Genomic DNA, 18,771 nt, shown 5'->3' with positions numbered 1-18,771 from the left:
AGACCTAAAGTTCTAGGACAAGCAAATGGATTCCAGGGTAGTGAATGTTAAATGGTATCACCTGGTGCTGGAGATCCTTGCCTCCAGCAGCACCTCAGGTCTGTTGCAGCGGTAGGTGTGGGAGGGATGCCAGCCTTCCAGAACTTCTGTGATTCTCATATCTTCAGTGCCAAAAGGAGTAACAGGGAACCTTTGGCTCTCAGGCCAACTGCTCAAACTTTTGAAGGTATTGTGTGTTGAAAACTGGATTCCTTGCATGTACAGGATTTTATGGAATAACTATCTCAACAAGACCCAGAAAGAAGTACTTCTGCTCAAAAATTTTCTTCTTTGACAATCCTATGTCATATAACTTTTCTATAGCTGAAGATAACATTTTTAAAAAACATTAACATAATCTAAAGGACGCTTCCTATCCCACACTTTTTAGTTACATTTTACTTGGTGATGAAAGCATGCTCTGCTTTTCAGAAGTGGTGCTGCCTTGAGACTGACAGACAACGTGTATTCTTTCCCTGGGTTTGCATATGCTACAACTAAATAAATATTAATATATCATTTAAGTACGTGATGGCAGTAGATGTCTCTTTGAAGACATAATAACAATTAGCTGGAGCCTTTTAACAATAGCCACCGCCAGGGTTGCACCATGAACCAAGCCCAGAGCCTTCCCACAGAGCACAGGAACATTCCAGAACCAAACCTGGAGAGATCCCTGCTACCAACTCATTAAAAACACGATGCAGGTTTTGAGCTTCTTGTTGTCCTCTGAGCAACAGTGTTTGACCACTACACTCTGAATCCTGAGCTTATGGAATATATTGCCTTTGCTGCAAAACCAAACTGTGTGTAGGTGACCAGTACGTGGCACTTTGAAAACCAAACTACATTAAAATTTCTACCTTTGAAATAAGGAAATAACAGACAATTTCAAATTTAAAATGTCCAGTACTGTCATCTTACAGGAAATAATGCTGAACTATCAGAATGTGAAGATGTCCAGCACCCAGGCTTGAATTAGAAAGTTACCGTATTTTCTAATCTGTGATTCATGAGTTGCACTTCTTCAATATGAATAAAACAATAAAAAATAAAATAAAAATTTAACACTTGAATAATTGACTACTTAAGAAAATTATTTTAGATCTACTTTGTTGCTCTTTTTTTATATACATACATCTACATGCATGTTTCAAGGGATCCACAGGTCAGAAATAATACTGTATGCATGGCTATTATTTGACTTTCTAACCTTTCATACACTTGTTTTACTATTAATAGGATGAAAGCACGACTGAAGATCCCACAATTTAGCTAGGATTTGGGGTTCAGTCTGCCCATACTGGCAAATGGATTAGTTTGTGTGAGAAACACTCTTTTCCTGTGAAAAGTGAAAGGAGAACACACCTTCCCCATAAGAATATGGATAGTAAAGGGAAAACATCTGACACATTTTACATTTTTTGAAGGGGCAGGAAGAATTGTACTTTTCCAATTCCTTGATGGGCCTTTGAGAAATAAAAAGAAGATAACACTGCCACTGATCAGAAAACTGGTGAAAGGAAATACAGGATAGTGAACAGTGCTAACTGACTGAATCCTTGGCTTGTCTTCTTGATTAGTATTTTTTTAAGTAGAGAATTTTTCTACTCTTGTTATCACTTTTCTCTGGCTTTAGGCTTCACTGTCTCATAATATGACACATAATATGACCACTTAGATGTGAAAATGTTTAGAAAAAGGACTGTTATAGAAAGGAACTGCAGAAACAGAGGAGCAAGTTGTCCAAAACTAGAAGTTAATAAAAGCTAGAAAAAACTAGAAATATTGAAATATCTGAACAGACCTATTTTTCACTACATCACTACATATTATTTACTTGAGACCCCTTTGCACAAGGAAGCAATGATGTTCACAGTATCTCAGTCTCTTCCTATGGCAATGCCAGTGTCAACCTGAAGGATTAACCCTACTTTTTTTCTTGATTCTGAAGTGCCCTACTGCACAATACATTGAGACATTGATTTAGATAATAAGGGGAGTAGATAAACAGCTCTAAGTAACATTTGGAACCTTCATGTTAAATTCCCATTAATGTAAAATTCCCATTTATTATGTGAATATGCCAAATATTTTATAGATAGAGATTTTAATTAGAGAAGGTACAGAGTTTAAAGTCCTTGCTTAGGTTTCCTCTACTTGTCACACCTACAAAATATTTTAAGTAGCTTTCAAGAAAAGCATTTTCTGAGGTTATTGAAAACTCCTAGGCTTCATTATAATAAAATTTTATCTGTGTAGACTCATAATATTCATCTGTGGATACAACATACGAAAAATATAGCAAGGAAAATTAGAAAACACGAATACATAAATATTAAATACAAATACAATAATTAATAATAAAGATCATTATGAATTCTTCTTAAAGGCAAAAAGTTTCATTCTGAATTCAGGTGAAGGTCAGACCTGGCTCCTTCAGAGAAACCCATCTGCTCATATGTAGTGTTACTTGGGGTTTACAACAGATCATTTCCAGCTCTATGGAACTTTATTCCACAGAGAGCTCAGAAAGCCCACTCTCAGATTTCAAAAAGACTATGTCCTTGCTATATCTAGCAGAGTTTAAGGTCCCTCTGAAAGAAGGGTAGCTCACACAGAGCAAGACTAGTCTGAAAACTTAGCCAAAATTTGGAGGATGAAAAGGAGCATGACTGAGGCACTTGCTCCAGAACTGTGCTATGGCTAAAAAACAAAAGCTCCAGTGTAGACAAAACCAAAGGCCACCATCTGTAGTTTCTGGCATGCACTGAAGTTTTGATTCACAAGAAAACTCATATAAAAAAAGAGAGGATAACCTCTCTTCCCACAAGTATAGTTCATGATATGTGTACAATGGCTTTTGTGGAGTTCTATCAGTGTCCCCCAGCACTCAGAGCATTGCTCATAGCTACAGGAAATTAAAAGCTCAAAACACAGTTGATGGTGTCTGACAAGAATGGTGAGCACAGGGACTGAATGTGGATTTTAGGAGGAAGAGACAACATTTTTGGTAAAACATTATCCTTAAAATCTGACATGAGACTGTTTCCTTATAAAATTGTGTACTCCTAGATAAGTCCTAGATATCTCACGTATGGTCTCCGTGTCCAACTAAGAAAATAACCTAACTTAGGTTCTGAAATTCTCTTGACATCAAATAAAAAAGCATCTTCTGCCTACCTGTGGAAAAGATTCTAAACTTTCACACATTTCCACAACAAGTCTGATGAAAGGGAATGAAAAATATTTTGTTTTCTTACTGCGCTCATGAGAGAGTCCAGCACGCTGACAGCAAATGCGGTTCCACATGCAAAAGGCTGCGTGAGATACAGTTCTGTGTCGGGATCATCATCATCATCTTGGTCCAAGAACTGAACATTTGAATCATTTACTGAAAATAACAATAAAAATATTGAGAGTAAAATCGAAAGGTGTTTCTGGGTCACCGGCATGTGACCTTACACATCACACAGTCAAAGAAAAAGAAACGGCATATGTCTGGGAACACAGAGTTGTGTCTTTGACGTCACTGAAAATGAAATCAAGATGGATGTGAAAATGTGCATTTAAAAATCTGCTGCTCGTTATCTTGCTCGTAAGAGGTGACACTCTTGTTCTTGACAGGTTCCTATCCCTTGCCTGTAAAGTGGCTTTGTGGCACCAGTTGCCTGCGCTCAAAATGAGATACATTATGCTCCTGGATATGGATACAATCCTGCTGTATTGGTGGGGTACAGTGGCTGAGGCTGTATGCATGTACACTGAAATGTTACCACAAGATACAAAGTTAGAACCCCGTTGTAAAATAAAGGCTGTCAATAAAACTGATATAGCCCACAGGCATCTGTTAGATGTGCTGCTGTGATTCTTACTGGAGTGGTGTTAATGCACTTACGGCTCAAAAGAGGATAAACTGTCCCTTTAACATGCATCTATCTGAATGAATGAGCAGTGATTCTCTTGCAGCACTGCCTTTTGCTCAAATATTTGTCTCTATAACTTCACCTTCTCAGCCACAAATTCTACATTAGCCAGTGTGAAAAAGAATCTACATCAGGCTGCTCTAGAAAAAAGCCCAAATAAAGTAGTATTTGTCATTTTGACTTTCTCTGGCATTTCATTGTCACAGTTAAGCTCTCTGCTTCCAACTCATTCCAACCAAAAATAGTTGTTTCCTTGAGATCAGTGTATCAAGTGGATCATATTTCATGAAATATTTCATTTCCATATTAGCCTCCCTCAGGCATGAAAGCACATACTGCTTAGCTATGCCATTGAAATACCCTTCAACTTACTAAATGACAAATTAATTTCAGTTCCCATGCAAGAAAGGGAAATGAAAAACTTTTTGAGCATTTCAAACTGCACACACTGACTACATCCCTATTCCCCACGTGAACACATCTCCGGAGCCAACCCAGCAAACTTTGAAAATAACATGAGAACTGCTGTTAACTTGGTCAGATTTCAGCTCTGGTCTTTTAAATCAGAAATTCTGCCTGCTATTCTAATGTTCCTTCTCATGCAGCTTCCATCCTTCCCATATAGTTTTATATCCACTCTTTTTCCTAACTCTCTATATACTGCGCTTGCTATGTTTAGCCTACAAAACGCAAATTACTACAGATAAAGCCTCATGATAGCTGTCTAAATGAGATTAGGATAGAATTTAAAATTCTTGCCTTTGCACTCCCTGATGTAACTGTTAAAACATAACACCTTAGTACTTCAATAAGAGAAATGTTCTGCCCTGAAAATCAGAAGAATTTCATCCAAGAAAACACCAATATCCACAATACTTCTTTCTTTAGTACAATACCTATCAATTTATTCTCCAGATTCTTGAGCAATACAGTATTTGAAAGCCTGCTGTATCATTTCAAAATGTACCTTTTGAAAAGCTTGTGCCTCAGTTTAATTTGCTAGCTGAGAGCAGGCACTATTGACAGCAGCATTCTTTTTCCACTCTTGTATGGCGCACTAACAGCTGACGGTGCTAGCCACGCGCGGGGTCAGCTCCTGAGGCACTACAAATCTACTGTGAATTCTGCAGGTGTGTGTTTATCCTCAGGAGCTTTATCTTCCTGATGCAAGTTAGCACACTGGGATTTGTGGGCCAGGAGGGATGGGTTCGAACGGGGGGTGCTGTGCCATAGGAAAAGCTCATCAGACGCTGCTCCAAAGGCTGGTGAGAGCACTCTGTGTTGAGAGGGAACCACGCAGGAGCTTGGCTGCTTCTCTACAGCTTCAAACCCTGAGCTTCTGAGAAAAAGCCTACTCTACAAAATAAACAAAAAAGTAGCTTGAGGGGAGGTATGATGCTTGGGGTTTTTTCTGGTATCTTACTTCTTGGACTTCCTGTGAAAAGCTGCTAAGGCATGTCCACCAAATTGACAACAGGCTGAAGTAACAAAAAAGAAAGAGAAAGAAGAGAGAAAAGGAGAGAGAAAAATTGGTGTAGGAGAGCGAGGGCCAGGGAGGTGGGGACTCAGGCCAAAAAAAATGAATTGGTGAGGAGGTGCTATGAAAACAGCCGGCAGGTCAGACGAGTGTGATCAAAGATTTACTGATGCTGCGTGAAAAAAAATCATTAAGAAAGACCAGAACAAGACAGTCAATTTCAACCAGAACCACAAATAAAACACATTCAAAGCAGTGCCATGAGGGTAGCCCCTCTGATACAGCCAGATAAATAAAGGAAAAGCTGATGACAGTAAGAACAACAACAGAAAATAAGACAGTGATGTGAAGGAAAAAGGCACTTCTTACCCAGTTCAGTTATCATTAGAATGTGGGTTCCACTGTTTTTTTCCTGACTGATTGAAACCAAAGGCAGAAGTTTGCCAGGCTTAGCTAGTAAGTAAAGTATTTAGGAGGAAAAGAAAGTACAGAAAGAGAATAAAGTAAGGGAAAAAGACAGGTAAGGCTCTAAAAAATAAAACTGAAAAAGAAAACAGAACGACAAAGGACCACAAATCAAGTTTGTATTTGCCATGAAAAAAACAGAACAGCTTCTGCACTTCACATCACACCGCTTGACAACATAAATACCCACAGCTAGAGTGGAAATCAGAGTCTAGTTACCTACCATCATTGTATTCTCAGGAGTGAAATATCTCATACTATTATACAGAGTTTGGTTACACATGATTAAACAGTTTTGGACCATGAAGAAATAAACAAATGGCCTCTTACAATTGATTAAATGCACAGGAAATATCTGCTTATACTTACTCTGGCCTTTTTCCTTTTCTAACCTTAGCCTAAAGACCCCTGCTTGCTTGTTACACTATGCAAAAAGAGTCTTTTCTGATAGAATATTTATTTAGGAAAATGGAGAAAACCCAAAGGACAGAAATATATTTCAGTTATTCAAACAAAGTGAACCGACTGTTACTAAACTTTGTTTAGAAAGAATAATTCAAAACAGCTTATCAAAAGAGAAAACATAGCAGTGTAAGACAGAGTACGGGTAATTTTTCTGTACCTGCATAACAAGGAAAGTGGGAAAAAGACATGGGAATGTACATGGAAGGATAAATGTTAGCTTTTCTTACCTAGCTCTGTTATGATAGGGATGTTGGCTCCTGTTGTAATGGAGGGTTGACGTAAAAGGCCATGCACTGGACTGTTGTCTGGAGATGTCCTATCCATCCCAGGGGGTGTAAAGCCTAAAATGAAAACAACAAAACAAAACAAAACAAAACAAAAAAACACACACACAAAAAAAAAAAAAAAAAGAGAGAGCAAAATGGAGAAAGTTTACAGAGGGCAAACTATACCAAATGAAAAAAACCAAAAAATAATCCCAAAGCAAACACCTTTTCTTAAACAGCAATTAAGATTTTAGAGAGTACTGTTTGTAAATGGTAGTACAACCGTGAGGAACAAACTGCTTCCGTTAGCCAGTTTTAGGTTTGATCAGAAATCAAGATTTAAAATTATCTATTTTCCAAGAGCACTACCATCCACAGGGTGGGGTTTTTTGCAATTTTCATGTGTACCATTTATGATATGCATTTCTATAAGGATTACAATTGTAAGAATAGTGGGATGGAAGGGTCCATTCTAAAAGACAAAAAGGATGAAAGGAAGAAGACACAGGTTTTCACATGGTATGTGAGAGGATTTCTTGAAAAAACTGGAAAAAGTGACACTTTGAAGGAAACAAAGATGGGAGAAGAAACATGTTGGAAAGCCCTCAAAGAAAAAACAAAATCTGGAGACCAGCAATATTCACCTTTAAAAAAGACTCTTTTCAGCCAGATTCTCTACAGTTTGAAATGGAGCTCTTGACATTGAGTATTTTTTATATCTTTTTTTTTTCTTTAAACAAAAATATCGCGGCAAAATATTTAGGAGTTTGATTGTAAGTACTGAAAAATAGGTAGTTATGCAAAAACCCATGTAATAGCAGGACTGGAAATTCACCACTGAGATTAATGCATTCCATCCCCCTTGTCCAGTAAAGCTATAGAAAACATGGGAATGCTCATTTAATGTCATTGCAGAAGTGATGGTGAAAGTGAAGTGAAAGTGACTTTATGGTTTCATATAGACCAATATAAAGGCAGCATTTTTAGAGAAATATTTCTTTGCTAGGAAAAAAATAATTGAGCCAAGTTTATTTTAAACCAAGTTTATTTTAAACCATGCTTTTAAAAAAAACACATTCCTTTTTTTTCTTTTTTTTCCCCCACAGTATTCCTAAATCCTTTGACTTCACACCTGACATCCAGGGACAGACTTTTGGCCCTTTGTCACTAGTTTTGGATTCTGTATACACTTATTCTCAACTAATCACAGCCAAATTAATTCATGACTTAGATTCACTATCTTGCAGTGTGGAAATTGTTTCACTCCATTAAATTCATTGATGCATTCACCTGTTACTGAATTCAGAGGAAGACGATACGATATTATCTACCTTACCTTCCTTCAATTTGGGTACCAATTTGCAAACCAGGTAATCTCTAAACTAAATTGTAGTTGTTATATTGGTTTTATATTTTCTTAAGAACTTACAGTTGTCTTCTGATGATAATTACATTGCTCTTAAACTACCCCTAAACTACAAGGACCACTAGACCTGAGCTACTTTGATTTAATTTTCTCTTTCCATTCATCTATCCCTATGTTTTGTCTGTATCACATAGAGAATGTACAGGTAATAAAACTAAAATCACTGGGAAGAGACTTTTTTAGCTCTGCAGAAGGTACTGGTATGAATTTCATTCTGACTATCATAAGAAAACTAGATGCAACGTGGTGATTGTACAGACAGGACAGTTTAAAAAGGGAGTGAAAAGTCTGCAAAGAAGTTCCTCAGGAGAAAAGAAATGGATATGGTTTCTTCAACAGGCATGCAAGACAAAAACATTGTCATGGAGAAACCTAAGTCAGTAAAGCAGCTCTATATGATATTACCAGTGGACAGAAAATCTTTAGAAAGCCTGTTTTAGAGACAATCGGAAATGTTAACAGTCAGTCACGTAATACCACCTGTTGTGCTGAACTCAAGAAGACCAGCTTGGTGACAGTGAGTTGCAGCCCCAGCCAGTTTCAGTTTGCAAATGTTTTCTTGTATCTGGCACTATGACTGAGAGCTGTTTTGGCTCTTTGAATGTTTACATCTTCATGGCAGAGCCTGAGATTCCTCAGGCTTACCAAGTGAGTCTGACAGAGGTCCTTCAGTCACAACCTCCTAAGTCACAGGTAACACTGACACTCACATAACAGCAGAAAAATTGAAGTGGGACTCCCAGGGGAGGAAATGCTATCTGAGGACAGGTGGGTATTACTGTGACACCTCCTTCTGCAGCAGGATCCAGTGTTTTAAATCTTGTGTTCAGTTATGGAAGGCACTCTTTTAGGAGATGCAAGATACGGCCTTTGTCACATTAGAAAAAGCTCATCTAGCTGCAGATTCCTTGAGCAGTTAAGGTGGCAGGCCCAGTTGGGTCCCCTGATGTCAAAATGGCAACAGCAAGACTTTTCATGCTCACTTATCTAAACATAAATAAAACTAATATTGGTCTCATGCACTCTAGGGATTGTACTGCTGGGATTATCCCTAGAGGCTCTGCTTCTCTCTTTTTTCCTGAAGCCTTTCTCCCCACCTCAGGATGCACTTCCTAAACCACCTTCCAGTGAATCCAGCCCTTCAGATAGCAGGAGCACAGCAGTATTTCCCTACCAGTTAAAAGAAAATTGAAGTTAGTGTAAATCATCTAAATGTGCAAGCTCTTCCTGCCTCCCCTTCACTGTAACGTGCACGTACACAGAGACACGCACACTCTCAATCCAAGGCCATTTGTAGCCACCTCTCTAACCCTTACAATATTTGTCTTCCTGGGATGGTGTCAGAAGATTGAAGTAAATGTGGCATTTTTGTTAGACACAGATTGCCAGAAGCTCTGTAATTGCACACTGCATACATAGTACATTCAGTCTGAAATGCAGGAAGCATGTTAAAGGGATTGTGTTTTCTCCTTGAATGAAAAATACACTCATGCCTTAATATTTTTCATCCTACTGTCTTGAAAGATGTGAGAAGTATCTGATAATTTAATTTCCTTGCTCATACTTAATCCAGACATTTTAGAAATTTTATTTTAAGAAATATAAAAATCTTGGAGTATTTTCAGGAAAAGGAAAATCAGAGCATTTGGGGATTTTGTGTGCTTATGTTTTGAGTCACAAAACATTGAACACCTTCAAGACACATTCCTGCTCCCAAATCACAAACTAATTTCCATACACAGGCTATTTTTTTCCTCCAGAAGAGAAAAGAAAAAAAAAAAGAAACAAAAAAGTGCAAGAAACGAACCTGCTTTATCAGAACTTTCATTTAAAGGCATGAAAAACTACAAGTGACAGCTGTGCAGATTCAGTGAATGTGACATTTTTAAATTTCTTCAACTTGACAAGTAAACACCTTAAATCGGTAATGCTATATGCATAATACATGACCTGTATTTTGACATCCATCATCAAATGCTGACTTGAGAAAATACAGGTTTGTACGTCAAGGAATGGCACCCATAAAGCAGGGAGAAATTCAGGTCACAGGGTATTAGGAAAACTCTATTTCATTACAGAAGCTGAAACAAGCTAAAGGCATCAGATTTAAGATCCATTTTCAGCTGTGAAAAGATTCAATTCTTCTGTGCAGAGCATTCATTTAGAAATGACATGCTTTCCTCACAGCCTCTTTTCATTTTCCTTTTCATATTCCATTTTCTCCTTCAGTCCCCAAACCTTGTTCCATTAATGCTCATAAAAATCGTAAAACAGGGTTGATAGTTACGATCTTAGAAACACAGTATCTCCTTGTTCTACAAACAACTTAGGGAGCTCTGGCTACAATTGCTTAACAGGATCAACCTCTACAGTAAAATTCACATCTGTGCTAGTCTGAGCACAGTGCTTGTAGAAGGAAATGCAGTGACAGTGGGGGGACTTCTGGAGACGGGAATTCTCTTTGCCAACAATTGGGAGGCACAGCAAAATCATATCAGTTCTGGCAGTCATTGCATCTGGTACTAAATTTCTGTACTGGGTAAGTGGTTGACTTTGTATCATTTCAATTTTTCTTTTTTGTGGCTTGTTTTTATTTTCCTCACTTATTAAACTGGCTTTACATCAGGCCATGAGTTTTTTTCTCAGTGTGGGACTTAGTTGTCAGTCACAGTCAACCCACCACCATTGGCTATAGTCATAACCACTACAACATAGGAGTTATAGAATCATTTAAGTTTGAAGTGACTTTAAAAATCATCAAGTCCAACCACTAAACCAGCACTACACCAAGTCCACCACTAAACCATGTCACTGAGTGTCACATCAAAATGTCTCCTAAATACCTGCAGGGATGGTGACTCCAACACCTCCCCTGGGCAGCTTGTTCCAGTGCTTGACAACCCTTATAGTGAACAAATTTTCCCTAATATTCAATCTAAACATCCCTTGGCACATCTTGAGGCCATTTCCTTCTGTCCTTTTACTTGTTACCAGGGAGAAACCGAGGAAGCTTCAATAGGAGGCAGCCCACCCCTGCCTGTCTCTGAAACAAGATGCTGCCAAGCAGTGGATTAAGAATATCATGTCTCTGAGAGGAACAGAGGTTCTGGGCTCCTGACATGCTCCAAACCTTTTTACCAGGGGATGCAGGTGCTCCCCTGCTCTGAGCTCAGCATGGCCAGCTGGGTACAAAACCTCCCTGTCCCTCACAAAATACTGCCTATGTAGGGACGAGCAGTACTGGGCTCCTGAGCTCTGTGCCTCTCGAGCCAGGCTGACCCGTGGCCCTCCCAGGGAGGCACCAGCTGTGTCTCAGCAGTAACATTCTGAGATCCACAGTGGCACTGTGATGAAGTTCAAAATTAAGGAACGCTGGCATGGCTAAACATGCCTTCTTTCCACTGAAAGCACCACCAATTTTGCTCTGTGTTAGCGACTGCCCTGACTGCCAAATGATCTGCTGTTTGTGCTGGCCATAACCACTAACTTTTGTTTCTTTGCCGGTCACTTGACTGAGTAAAGTCTCACAAAATACAGGCAAGCTTGCTCTTCATAGCAGTAAATGCATTCTTAAAGTTTGCTGAGGGGACCAATAAAGGTTCACTGGGGTTTTAATGTAGAGGGAAATTTGTCTTGTGGATGTGCCCTGCTTCTGTTCCACTGACTCCACCAAGACCCAGATGGGCATATTCTCAAAAATGAATTTTTATGCTACATTTAAAAGACATCTTCTTTTCTTGAGGATCATAATGGATCCTTTATGATTCTCTTCCCCTTTTTCTCTGCCCCCCCTTCCTTACACATTTTACTAAACTGGAACCCTGTGCAGGTAGAACACAGTATCCCAAACTGAAAAGCCACTTGACAGACTTAAAAGTTGTGGCCTTGTTATTAAAGCACCTTGTAAAATGATGGTGCCCTTTAAATCATGCTATTTTAGGGAAAGATGTCATGGAATTCACTGGATGATATATGCACTGAAATCCTCAAACATAATTTAAAAAGCATACATACATTCAGCTACCTCTGGTCCACCTAAGGAATCTGAGACAACAATAATATTTTGAGCATATATGAATAACACATAAGTGGTGAAGTGCCAAACATGCTCCTGACAAGTTATCATGCAAAAAATTTGGGACCAATATTGTCATTAAGCAGAGCCAGCCAAAAAAAAAATAGTTCTCAAAAAGGACCTCACAGTTGTATCCCTTTGCTACTGTTTGCTGACAATGTCATTAATATTCCTGTGAATTCAATTGAATGATAGACTATACCTGTTATTCTCCCAAGTACAGCCCTTGGGTATACCTGGAAAGTTCAGCAGCAGTCATGCAGCTAAAGAGCTGCTGACATTAATGGGAATCTGTTACAGCCATTCAATTTAGAAACAATTCTAGCTTCAGCGTCCCATGGGGTCTGAGACAGAGAGTTGTAGTTTGGCCCGAGAACCTGGAAATCCTAAATTCTGGCTTCAGTTCTGACTTTTACTGCAATTTGTGCTGAAGATCTAATAAGCTCTTGGAGATTATCGCTAAAGGTCTGGAAAAGGAGAGGAATGTGGGAGAGCAGATGTGACTACGTAAGCTCCCAGCTCTCTGGGAGAGAGAGAGCATCTTCAGAGATGCTCCAGGCCTAAACATAGGCCAAGGTAAATCGACAGAGAGTGGAGGCTGAAGAAGGACATCTTTCTCAACTTTAGCAACCCTCCAATGCTTTGGGACTGGAACAACACCTCGTGCTTTGAACCCTGAGAGAAAATGTCACAGAGAACTAGCTGCCACCTTCCTGACAAGAAAGTACTCTTCTCTAACATCCCTTCCCTCACTTTCTGCTGAATTAGAGAGCCCTACAGTGAAAATGTCCTAGTCAAAGCTCTACTGGAAGCACAGGGCAGCGGGATCAATGCTAGTTTCCGCTCCCCTAAGTGTGAGATCCATTCCTGGATGAGTTAGTGGCCCCATGTGCTGAAAGTGTAAATGATTTATAGGTCTGCTGGTTCTTGGGCTGCTCTAACAAGGTAGGATTAAGCTGTAAAAACAAAGATCAAGAGAAGGATTGGCGTTTCATCATCTTAAGGTCTAGCATTGAATCACACCACATTGATTCCATTTCAATTGTGAGCAGCATAATATATTAGAGAAGTGTAATATTTAAGCCTAGGGCAGAATCATGTATAACTTAGAGGAGTTTGTTCAAAGGTACTTATATAAATCTTTTCCCAGTTTAAGTGCCATTTTCAGTTTCACTATCATACACACCCCAAAAAATGAAGTCCACCTGAAACTGCCTATTTTTTTTTCATTGCTGGCTTTGTAGGATTTTTTTTCCCTTCACAAAATCTTATGTGGTAATTATCCAAACCCTAACTCTGCCAAGGTTCACCACAAGCTTACACAACCCAAAACTACCAAAACAAATGGGCCTTTCTTTACTAATACTTTGCAGAGCACAGCCTTAATGTTCACTTCTTGCTTTTTTTCTCAATTTAAGTAAGATAATGTATAGTTACTAGCCGTAGCACTTCCCTCAAGTCTGACTGAATGGAAACCCTCTTTATACAGTAAACAAAATTACATTTCTCTTTTTTAGATTTTTACAAACTTTATTTTTTAATTGTTCCTACTCTTCATTTACCATTTAATAGTTTTCTACATACGTGCTTCTGGGGCTCAAAGTTGGTAGCATCTACCTTTAGCACAGGTTTGCAGCTAAAATGATTTAGTATATAACAATATGAAACTCCTCTCAGTTTAATCATTAATCAGCCATGCATATTTAGACTTCAGGCAAAAATAAATATGCTGAATAAAAATGATCAAATAAATTAAACTACATTACCTAGTTTAGAGAGACGGGTATTCAATAACTAGAAACAAAATAGAAAACTCACCACTAAAAATGATATATCAGCATGTTAGATGAGACTCTACATTATGTCATTATATCAAAAAAAGTAAATTTTTCCTTAGTGTAAAAAGAAGAGCAAAGCCAGATATCATAGCAAGTAATCAATAAAAATACTTGAAAAATAAAAGTAACAGTAGTAACAGTTATGTCCAACATCTGATTGGCAACTACTGAAACATAAATTAAACAAATTTCCCATTGCTGCTTATGGGAAAATTATGCAGATTAGAATTTGATTAGGTTTATATCATGAGACTCAATTTAGACTTTTAATCTATTAAGCTCCAATAAATGAGGCATCTGAATAGCTCCCCTGAGCAGCAACAGTAATAACGACAGCAGTCATTTTTTGGAATATGTATTCTGACAATTTCTTTAGCAGACGAGTCCACATCTTTAAGTACAATTACTTTATAACTTCTGCAAAAAATTCAGGTGTTTGCAGTGAGGAAATGGATACATACAAAATGCTTAAACAGACATTTTATGATAATCAACATCTGTCACTCTGTTCTAGCAATATTGTTTTTCCATCAACTTGGACTTACTTACAGTCAACTTCATGGTCTGTGTGGGCTAAGTAGTGCCAGCAGACTTGCAAATTACTCAAGCTGGAACTGAGCTGGAAACCTATGGTAAAATGTCATTAATTTCTCTACAGGCTGGGTCAAAACTAAAATCTCACATTCAAGGCTGTTTTGGGGATTGAAGATTGAACTGTGAAGGCTAAAGCCCCATTTTATCAAAGAAATCTGAACTAAATTCCAAGAGCTGAGTTTTGAAACAGGTTGGATTCAGACCAAGACCACCTCTAATTCATCTGGCAGGTATGCTTCATAGCCCTCCTGCATATTTCCTGCAGTCTAATCTATTTGCAAGTATACAAAAGCTCCTCTCCTATATTGCTGTGTATTGTAAAATGCAACCCCTCAAAGCCTGCTGACTGGAGAGCACATTGTGCACGTCCTGTCCTGCCAGATTTCACCAAATCCTAGAGAAACTTTTAGTGGAGAGGTTGTCTTATGCACATAGTCAAGTGCCAGTAGGCAGGTGGCTAAAAAAAAAAAAAAAAGTATTTAAAAAAAATATCAGGGCTTTATTAAATGCTTATAAGTGAAGGAACATGGATCCTGTGTAGCTGTGTGACTATATTTTCTTTAAAAGAAGCTTTAACATGGAATTTAATTCTGGCACTCAAGCTTTCAGCATGCCACTACAAAAGTTTTCTGCAAGCCAAAACTTTTTATCAGGACTCCAAACTGAACATCATAAAGAGGGAAAAAACCCCACAGTCACGCTCTTTGTCATTTCAATACTGCCTTTGGTAGCACATAACTTCAGAGTAGCATATCTGTTAAAGACATCTTTGTGCATATCATGTGTGAAACTGAGTATCAGGTTGATTTTAACTATACCAGTCTATATAACACTAACTCAACCAACTTTCCCTTGGAAAGCACAAAAAATCCCACAACTATTTATTTCTATTCTTTTTTTTTTTTCCCCACCATTTAAAAGCCCCAAATACAAATGGCACAGAGGTGAAATCAGGAGGAATCTGAAGCAGTTCTCTAATTGAGTATTCTTGAATGATGTACCAGTAGCAATGTATTAGCTGCTGGTAACACCTAAGGTTGTGCCAACAAAACTGCCTGAAGATCAGCAGTGGTATCACTGGGTTCACCCAGTCTGTAAAGTGTGGGAACCCCTGCTTCAGTCACAATCAGGAGTTCAGAGAGCAACTTATGCCTCTGATGGCCACATCCAAATCACACAGTCAGCAGTGTAAATAAAGAGGTAATTCACTCAAATATATCAAGAAAAAATGAAAGGTATTCAGAAAATCAGTGAGGTGAAGTATGCTCTTAAGATGAAAATTCCATTGCTAGCTCTGCACTGTTTTAGCTCACTGTCTTTCTCCTCTTACAAACATTAATCTTAAAAAGAAAATGAATTCTTTATCATGACAGAATGACTCATTATTTTATCAGAGTTTTTTCTAAAATCTATAAGGGTTTTCCTTGCCTCTGACAGCTCAAATGTCTTTTTATATTTAAAGAAGTATCAGCAGAAGTGTCTCTACACCAGCTTCTTATTTATTTTATTTATATGGGATCCGAAACCCATTACACCAGGAAACAAGCTGGTAAAGACAGTGGTAACAATAAAATGTAATGTGGTATTCTTTAAGTAGTGAAAATTAAATGGCAATCATAAAATGTATACTACAGTCTCCAGTCACACTACAGACATCCTGAAAACTTCCAGCAGTTTTTTCTGGGGTTTGGTTTATTATGTTGTGGTTTTTTGGTTTTCAGTATTGACTACTTATTATCATCCATGCATCTAAATACTACTTTATTCTCTACAAACACTTAACACATTAATTTTCCTATCCATTATTGGTTAGTAGAGAGCTAAATGGGTTGATAAAAAATAAAATGTTCTCTTCCTTGCTTTAATTTCATTAATACCAATAACAGTGGAAATAACTTCCCTTTCACTTAGGTATTTTGGATATTTCTGAGGGTCTTTAGTTTGTTTATTATTATTATTATTTGATATGATTCCAAGAATAAATATTCAGATTGCAGTGTGGACTTTTGTTGCTAGTGAGGCAGTTTTATAAGTGGTGATTTTGGGCCAATCTAAAATATAAATCTCCAGGTAAATTGTAAAGGCCAATTTACATGTGACACAGTGAGCAAGCTGCCATACAAAAAAAAAAATCTAGACACAGTCCAAACTTTTAGAACACTCTGACTGTATAATTCAGTCTACATCTTCCACTAAAAATGGAAGATATGTCAAGACAGATGATTTTACATTGCCACTAAAGAACTGGAGATTTAATTAAAAGTTAGAATAGAAACAATTTGCCAATTATTGAGGATTTACAACAGATATATACAGTTTCTAAAATACACCCCTGAATATGTTAAAAAAAATTGGCCAAGCACCTGTTTAATTTTAATTTAATTTTTATTTAATTTTCTTTATAGCATAAACTATTTTCGAGCAAACTCCCACTTGTGGCTAGTGGCTTAAGAATGCAACTATAGGGTTTTAGCCCTATTAATCTGTCCTGAAACAAATAAGAATCAATGTTTTCTCAGGCCCCACACTACACTGCCTGATTTCAGTCTCTTTCTTTTCGGAGGAGGTGTTTTAAAAATGTCTGCCTGTCTTTGCCCTCACTTGGAGATGCATTACTATGTCACAGAACAAGCAGACTGGCAGGAACTTAGAAAGAAGAAACCAAACATAGCCATCCAATCACACTATAAGCCTGACTATGCATTTAAGAAAAAACTCTGTCAGAAAGAAACTCTTGTCTGAAAGAAAAAACTTACAGAAAATATTTATGCTGTTAACACTGTAGGGATACTTGCCCTCTCACTACCAACCAGTAATCATGCTCCTAAATTAGTATTTAGAGTATGTGACAATTTAAGTTGAATAGAAAATTTAAGCAGGCAACCAAACTTCAAATCAACATGAAAGGTGGAATTGCCATTACACTTCCACAGGATCTACTTCAAATTTTTAAATAAAGTTTACATATATTGCTATGACATTACAGACATTTTATAAGATCTTAATCTTGTCTCTAAATACGCCACTACAAAAATTTCCATTAGCCATAAACTTATTTAGGTATAGAATAGAATAGAAATAAATTACAAGAACTAGTTCAGAACTTTCTTCCAAAAAAAATCCTTACCATACCATTTACAAAATTAATAATTTGCTTTTTCAGCTCTGTTTTGTTCAGATGTTGAAAAGCTGCAAAAATACATTATTAGGAGCTCAGCAGTATTGATTCTCAAAGAAAGTCTGTGCCTCAAGTCAGCCTGAATATCCCATCCTGCAGATACTGAAAGAACTAGCAGGTTCTTGATAACCAGAAGCTAACAAGTTTTTAGAAAATGCCTATTATGGAAAGTCTGGGCTGCCTCATATTTAATCATGTCAAACTTGAATCAACAGGTCTGTCTTGAAAAGAGAATGCCAAGAATTTTATAAATTCTGTCTAAAGCTCTGTCAAAGTTCTGCAAATCACTAGCAGGTGATAGATTCTGCTTCTCTGCTTTGGAGATCACAGGATTTAACTGGAAAGAACAAAAATCTACTTTCTCCTGCAATGCTATTTGACTGGTAAAGTCTGCTAGATACTGATGCTTTGTATCTTCTTCCACAGTAAAGCAAAACCAGTGACATTGATCTCTGGAAAAACCCTACCACCTTTATGAATATAAATAACCATTTATTAAGCAAACAATACGTAGTGAAGCAAAGAAAGACACCAGAATTATGCTCATGAGGCTGCCTGCTGTGGTACATTACTTTCAAACTATCTTGTATTCCTGCAATATATTATCTATATGTTCCATTTTCTTGAAGTTATCTTCATAATCAAGATGCTATCACAAGTATCATGGGCACTGGAACTATTTTTAATTTTCATTTAAAGAGCAATTAAAGAAAGACAATGGATACACAAGATAATAAAGCAAGTGATTAGCAGCATGCAAATGACATAGGCTTAATGATAATACCCTGCTCTATTCTCCAAAGGGCCTGTTGAGAGAAACCCTTCCTACATGTGGTTGTGCAGCTAATGTGCCTCAGCCTACAATTACAACATTGCTGACACCATTAACCACTGAAACAACATCACTTCATGAAATCCTTGTTGTCTCATTAAAATGCAAAGGGTCAGGTAATTTACCAGCATTGTGTGTCTACTTTTGTTGTGGGTAATTAGCAAGCATTACCCAGCATGGACTCCTACTG

The 18,771-nt window shown here is 37.7% G+C and overlaps 1 protein-coding gene across 23 annotated transcripts in view; it reads right to left on the bottom strand.

The window, feature by feature from the left end:
- Positions 1-18,771, bottom strand: part of KCNMA1 (potassium calcium-activated channel subfamily M alpha 1) — a 438,076-nt gene that overhangs the window by 21,495 nt on the left and 397,810 nt on the right. For 21 of the 23 annotated variants that reach the window (XM_088059361.1, XM_088059362.1, XM_088059363.1 and 18 more), the window contains 2 exons: positions 6,600-6,713; positions 3,303-3,433 (listed from right to left, as the gene is read on the bottom strand). In XM_088059361.1, coding sequence (XP_087915487.1) covers positions 3,303-3,433; positions 6,600-6,713 — 245 coding nt within the window. Of the gene's footprint in view, positions 1-3,302; positions 3,434-5,811; positions 5,896-6,599; positions 6,714-18,771 lie in introns of all 23 variants that reach the window. The other 2 variants (XM_088059372.1, XM_088059373.1) reach the window with 1 other exon arrangement.

Source organism: Pseudopodoces humilis, chromosome 9, assembly GCF_049639895.1.
Source record: "Pseudopodoces humilis isolate 2021_Gansu_Grassland_sample_001 chromosome 9, ASM4963989v1, whole genome shotgun sequence".
NCBI classification, from domain to species: domain Eukaryota; kingdom Metazoa; phylum Chordata; class Aves; order Passeriformes; family Paridae; genus Pseudopodoces; species Pseudopodoces humilis.
This window is presented reverse-complemented; position numbering and strand designations above follow the sequence as displayed.